Source organism: Lottia gigantea (assembly GCF_000327385.1).
Source record: "Lottia gigantea unplaced genomic scaffold LOTGIsca_251, whole genome shotgun sequence".
Classification (NCBI taxonomy): Eukaryota; Metazoa; Mollusca; class Gastropoda; family Lottiidae; genus Lottia; species Lottia gigantea.
In genome coordinates, this window is record NW_008708760.1 from 33,127 (window position 1) to 40,798 (window position 7,672).

Genomic DNA, 7,672 nt, shown 5'->3' on the forward strand with positions numbered 1-7,672 from the left:
TCTATTATTATCAATATTACACAGTTCACTCTATTATTATCAATATTACACAGTTCACTCTATTATTATCAATATTATACAGTTCACTCTATCATTATATATATTATACAGTTCAATCTATTATTATAAATATTACACAGTTCACTCTATTATTATCAATATTACACAGTTCACTCTATTATTATCAATATTATACAGTTCACTCTATTATTATCAATATTACACAGTTCACTCTATTATTATCAATATCATACAGTTCACTCTATTATTATAAATATTACACAGTTTACTCTATTATTATAAATATTACACAGTTCACTCTATTATTATCAATATTATACAGTTCACTCTATTATTATAAATATTATACAGTTCACTCTATTATTATCAATATTACACAGTTCACTCTATTATTATAAATATTACACAGTTCACTCTATTATTATCAATATTACACAGTTCACTCTATTATTATAAATATTACACAGTTCACTCTATTATTATCAATATTATACAGTTCACTCTATTATTATCAATATTACACAGTTCACTCTATTATTATCAATATTACACAGCTCACTCTATTATTATCAATATTATACAGTTCACTCTATTATTATCAATATTATACAGTTCACTCTATTATTATCAATATTATACAGTTCACTCTATTATTATCAATATTATACAGTTCACTCTATTATTATCAATATTATCCAGTTCACTCTATTATTATCAATATTACACAGTTCACTCTATTATTATAAATATTACACAGTTCACTCTATTATTATCAATATTATACAGTCCACTCTATTATTATAAATATTATACAGTTCACTCTATTATTATCAATATTATACAGTCCACTCTATTATTATAAATAGTACACAGTTCACTCTATTATTATCAATATTACACAGTTCACTCTATTATTATAAATATTACACAGTTCACTCTATTATTATCGATATTACACAGTTCAATCTATTATTATCAATATTACACAGTTCACTCTATTATTATAAATATTATACAGTTCACTCTATTATTATCAATATTACACAGTTCACTCTATTATTATCTTTATTACACAGTTCACTCTATTATTATAAATATTACACAGTACACTCTTTTATTATAAATATTATACAGTTCACTCTATTATTATAAATATTACACAGTTCACTCTATTATTATAAATATTACACAGTTCACTCTATTATTATAAATATTACACAGTTACTCTATTATTATAAATATTACACAGTGCACTCTATTATTATCAATATTATACAGTTCACTCTATTATTATCAATATTACACAGTTACTCTATTATTATAAATATTACACAGTGCACTCTATTATTATAAATATATTACACAGTTCACTCTATTATCATCAATATTACACATTTCACTCTATTATTATCGATATTACACAGTTCACTCTATTATTATCAATATTACACAGTTCACTCTATTATTATCAATATTACACAGTTCACTCTATTATTATAAATATTACACAGTTCACTCTATTATTATCAATATTATACAGTTCACTCTATTATTATAAATATTACACAGTTCACTCTATTATTATCAATATTATACATTTCACTCTATTATTATCGATATTACACAGTTCACTCTATTATTATAAATATTATACAGTTCACTCTATTATTATCAATATTACACAGTCCACAGATTTATGATTATAAATTAGCGAATCCTAATTCTAAGAAATGATATTATTACCACGCTATGATAGTGAAATGAAATGAAAAATTATAAACCATCAGGGTTCAGTACGACGTACTATAATGTACACACATGTCTATCACATGTTGGTTACGATTGACAGGTTTCCTAATAAAAAGGGACATAACTCTAGGTTATGTATGGCATGTATGAAGATAGGGTAAAAACATGTCCAACTCACTTGTTTAAAACTTTAGCGATACCAAAATCTCCGATCTTTACACGACCTTCAGCAGTTAAAAATATATTCTGAAAATAATGTTTTATATGAGAAATTAAAAAAATATTTTAGACAACGATTAGACTCCATGGCTATTTTTATCTTTGTCTTTCTATTTCATGACATTCAATTTGTTAAAATAGAAAGAAAAAATTACTGTCAGATATCACAAATATTGTTCTGAAGATTCTTCCATGTCCCTCCCGTCCCCACCAGGATCGCCTCCCTTTGTGATATTCAATGATAAGAACAAGATTTCTAGTTTGATACTACCTGCAGACAACGGCAACAATAATATATATCAAAATTTTCATATGGCCGTATAAAAATAATTTATGATAATGAAGAAACAGATGATTTTATCTGAGAACAATATACCTGTATATTTTCATGTGGAGATATAAGAAAACTATTTAATAATCAAGCTTTCAGAAAGTAAGAAAAACCAAATCTTCTTGACAAGCAGGACAGTTTCCTTTTAGAAGAGGGGGAAAGAAAAGATTCCAGCTTGACATTACCTGAGACTTGATGTCACGATGTAGAATTTTTCTGTCATGGATGTGTTTTATAGCCAGACAAATCTGAGCGAAATAATTCCAGATCTGGTCTTCATGTATCAACGCTCCTCGCTGCTGGTTGATCTTCGTGTATAAATCTCCTGAAAAATAACTTGATTACAATTAACTTCTGTTTCTAAATTTCTTCTTTAATAATTACTTATAATTTTATACACTCATCCATTTATATGGGAATTCTGTTGTACAATTACAACACTTGGTAACTACATAGATATCTGGATATTTTGCCCATTTGAAACATGTTTAGCAGACTGTTTCAATAATATCTTGGTTAAATGAATAAATCAGATTATAGAGGGATTCTGTTGTATTGTCATGACACCTAGTAAGTCCACTGAAGAATAGATATTTATATTGGCCAAGTTTGAGAATTTAATATCTATTCTAGAAAATATTTTCTTCCCTCTAACGCTGAGTTGGAACACTGTCTTTATGTGGCAGTGGAATAGCTCAGTCGTTAGCGAATTGGATTGTCGTCTGCTAGGCGATTAGGTGCCATGGATTCGAATCCTCAAGGTAAGAATAAGAACAAACTCACTTAATAGCATTCTTGTCAACCGAAATGCCTTCACACTTCAAGTAAAAAAAAACTTTCCGTTTTCCTAACTTTGTCCTTAATTGTTTTTGGTACCATAACCTTTTAATGAAAGTCTAGTTACCCTAATTATCCATCTTAATCAAATCTTAATTCCAATGATTGTTTCAATTCATAGTTTCATTATTAACAGTTAATTACTAATCCTAATCCTCATTAATCCACTCAAAGCTGATTATAACACTATTCCTTAACCTTAAAGTGTTAAGAAATAAAATATGGAAAATTATCTCATTATTGATTAATAGAAAAGGTGAACTTTAACAAAGATTACAATTTATATCTATTTGTCAAAGGGACCGGTACGCCAATTTGGTAGGTAAATTTGAGTCTTGAATATATGTAAATAGTCTTCAGAAGTACTAGAAATGTACAAAAATTGCATAATTCCTTTAAAAATATCTCAAACTAGAAATATATTTTCCTATATCTGACTGAGCCTCAACAAAAGATGTCTTTTTAACTTTCTAACAGATAATGGTGAGCTGTGAATGCTATTACTGATTGGCTAGGCTAAGGTACAATTAGTGAAACGAATTGTGAACCTGTCTCTTTAACACTGCCACATTGAGTTGAGTTTCAAGATAAGATATCAGTATTCTAATATTACAGGAGATAAACATCAGAGAACATCAGAGAACATCAGAGAACATCAGAGAACATCAGAGAACATCAGAGAACATCAGATAAACCTCAGAGAACATCAGAGAACATCAGATAAACCTCAGAGAACATCAGATAAACCTCAGAGAACATCAGATAAACCTCAGAGAACATCAGATAAACCTCAGAGAACATCAGATAAACCTCAGAGAACATCAGTAGGGAATCATGTAAAAGAACCGCTGCTATTTTATAAATAAAATCCAGAAAGGCGTTTCAGGTTATTTTTTTCCAATGTTTTTTCAGGTTCAAAGAAAATTTTTTGGAAAATAAGACTTCAGACTTCATTAAATCTTAAACAGGCGAACAGGCGAACAGGCGAACAGGCGAACAGGCAAACAGGCGAACAGGCAAACAGGCGAACAGGCAAACAGGCAAACAGGCAAACAGGCAAACAGGCAAACAGGCGAACAGGCAAACAGGCAAACAGGCAAACAGGAATGGTTTATGATTTCAGAATATCTGAGCTACTCTTGAATATATACATTTCTACTATCACTCCCTTCAATCAACCAGTTACGCAAACTGGCGTTTATTTTTCCATAAACTATTTGTCAGGTGACACTATGACATCGTCAAAACACAACAATGACACAATCTAAGATTAGTGGTAAATTCAAATAACTGATCATATAAAACAGTGAAAATTGTATAAATAAAAGTATCTGAATATAAATATAAGAATTAAACGTAACGTTGGTCTTACTAGTATTATTGGTGTGTAAACGCAGTTGAACACGCCACAAACATAATATAGACTTCGTCATTTATTCAGTTTGTCACATGATCAATTCCTTTTACACACCAATAATACTAGTGAGACCAAGATTTAATTCTTAATAAAAATATAAAGATTGATGTTCTACCTCCAGCACAATAGTCCATACAGATATATAACGTTCCTCTTTCTGAAAAATAAAACATTGGTTCATTCATTACAGATTTACTGTTACTACGAGAATCTATCAATATTTTAACTTGACATAATAACTTGACATAATAACTTGACATAATAACTTGACATAATAACTTGACCTTATAGAAGAACTGACTACAATCTTCTATTTTTCTTGTAAAATGTGAGTACAAATAGATATCATAACTAACAAGCTGTTTTGATCTTTCTCAATAATTCAAACTACCAAAACTCTGAACAAGTCAAAGTTTTTCTCACCAAGTCTTTTAATATCTAAATGTTTTAATACTGATACTAGCAGAGAAATCTTACCTTCAAATGATTCTAGATACGTTACGATGTTGGGATGATTTAACTGAGACAAAACAGCAACCTGAATAAAATATCAAATAAGCTCATATTCGTGTTTATTATCATCAAATGGAAGAACTTCAAGCTACCAGTGTTATACTCCAGATTTAATAAGAGCTGATAACAAATAATATTAACAACTAGTCAATGACAACATTGATCACTCAATAATCTACCAGTAATATAATATACCAGTAATATAATATACCAGTAATATAATATACCAGTAATATAATATACCAGTAGGTTTTAGTCAACTTGGAACTTGATTTCAACCAAAATCATTGGTCAAAATGGCCCCAGTTAAAACTGACTATAACCCCTTTGCACCTGCTCAAGCTAAAAATAAGGAGGGGGTGGGGGGGTGGGGGGATGTCAGTGCCATGCCCAGTGCCTCTGAGAGTGAGCTCAGTGTCAGTTTTCAACCTTTATCACCCAAAAAAGGAAATATTTATCTGTGTGTACAGGTATAAAATAAACATGAACACATAATACTGTACAAAAACTATTACCTCTTTTCTTGAGCCTTCTCTTTCTTTAGGTCCCATCTACAACAAATATAACAATCATTCTTTGATGAAACAACAATCAAATAAGTGACATTTGGTATTTGTGTTATGTCTTTCACAGATTGTATATCATATAATAAGTTGAACGCCTGACATCTGATACAAATTAGACTGTAAATTCTTACTGTGGCAAGGTACAAAATTTAAGTTGTCATTACTAAAAGATTAATGCCAACAGGTTTGACCAAGGATCTTTAGTCTTTGTCCATTTCATTTCATAACAAGATGACCCTTGACCTCGTGTCATGTTTGATTATTCTGAGTTCATCAGATCTAATTTCTGACTAAATAAATTATTCAGTAACTTACTCGTCCCAAGCTAATTTCTTTAATAACACATTCACGTCCATTTTGTTTCTGCTTTACTAAAATTGCCTTCCCAAATGCACCTTCTCCAATTTTACGTATTCTTTGATATTTCTCCATTGTTTCTTTGTCACTTTAGTTTCAACACAAAAAAACTGACAACAACTTTTATGAATTGATTTGTAATATTTATTGTCAAAACTTGTTCAATTTCTTTTTTTGTCCTTTTCTTAGAAAATGCCAATCACTCAATGACGCATAAGTCAAGTCTTTCAAATCAACTGAATAACCAATAACCAACAACAATTTTCAAAACAATTCACCAAAAACTTAACAAAGACTCTGGATAAAACTCCAGCTACCCCATTTTATCATCCGTCTATAAATAGAGCTAACGTTCACCACAGAGTCGAAAAATTTTCAATCAATTTTTACAGGAAACCAATGTAAACTATTTTCTATTTTGATCTTTCACTTCCGGTTGGGCTCACTTCGTTTCAATCAGTTAAAAGTTTATCTGATTAGAATTTTTCTCCTTTTTGATTGAGAGTGTAGGTAGAGGCTTCGATATTTCTTTGAAATAAAAATATCAACAACGAAGAGCAAAATTGAAAAGCAAAATTCTATTTTAATGAACCGATGCACAGTTTCGCTTAAGTTTGAAACAAAACAGCAGCTTCGACTAAAGTGAACTTACCTAAATTTTTTGAATATTTTCTACGGACTTGATGAGGAATCGGTATGAGCTTTTAGAAATGATAAAATATTTCTGTTTGAAAATTTACAATATTTTGAATCTTTTTTGATTATTACGTTTAAAAATCTGAATTTGATGTTCAAATTTAACAATCAAATACCTAAATCACAATTCTGAGGGTCAAAATAAAAATGTAATCTATAATCCACAATCGATCCGTGTCTCTTGAAGGTTATTCAGCCAAAATGGCATCGGCTGTACGATTTGGTAAACAATTGAAAGAACTCAGAGTTCACCTCTGTCAGAAATCTCAAAACAGCCAGGGAGTGAGGTAATGATGTTACTTTATGTTGCATCCATATTCAATGATATAAAACTGCTAGCATTGTTGTTATTTTGACTATGATTTTGGTGTCTGTGAAATGCCCGTCTCTTTAACTACAGTGGTGTAACCTATTTTCGTGGATATAAGAATTCAACACCGAATTTCGTCAAAATTAAAAAAACAAAAATTTTTTTTTTTATGTCATAGATGTTTCCTCAGATATTCTACAAAATAATTAGAATTGGTTTATTTCGATTTTCTTTATTAATCCTTCACTTTGACCCATATTTCATGAACAACCAACTCGGCAACGGCAGCAGAATGCGTCACCTATTTTCGTGTACAATGTTTGATCTATAAATAAGTCTAGAAAAACACGTTGAATGGATACCGGGTGTTATAATTAACTTCTCTTAGTATTTATCTTTAATATCAATTCATTATAACTAGTGACAATTCCTTCAAAGAACAACGATTTTAAAAAAAATAGTGACTGACAAAATAAGATACGTAGCGTGATTTATTGCTAAAAGTCACTGAAACAACATAAGAATACGGTCCACTTTGTGTTCCATAGAAATTTTCTGCTGACACAGAATCCGCTAGTTGATCATGTGACTTCATTCTTTGGACTACATTCTAGCAGACGACACTTGGAATTCCGATTACAGCTTGGGTTTATAAG

At 30.0% G+C, this 7,672-nt stretch overlaps 1 protein-coding gene across 1 annotated transcript in view; it reads right to left on the reverse strand.

Annotated features, from left to right (window-relative positions):
• Positions 1-6,085, reverse strand: part of LOTGIDRAFT_144675 (hypothetical protein) — a gene marked incomplete at both ends in the record, with an annotated part of 19,321 nt that extends 13,236 nt beyond the window's left edge. The window contains 6 exons of the mRNA XM_009055812.1: positions 1,949-2,016; positions 2,506-2,645; positions 4,690-4,731; positions 5,052-5,112; positions 5,603-5,638; positions 5,969-6,085. Coding sequence (XP_009054060.1) covers positions 1,949-2,016; positions 2,506-2,645; positions 4,690-4,731; positions 5,052-5,112; positions 5,603-5,638; positions 5,969-6,085 — 464 coding nt within the window. The remainder of the gene's footprint in view (positions 1-1,948; positions 2,017-2,505; positions 2,646-4,689; positions 4,732-5,051; positions 5,113-5,602; positions 5,639-5,968) is intronic.
• Between the last annotated feature and the right edge of the window lie 1,587 nt (positions 6,086-7,672).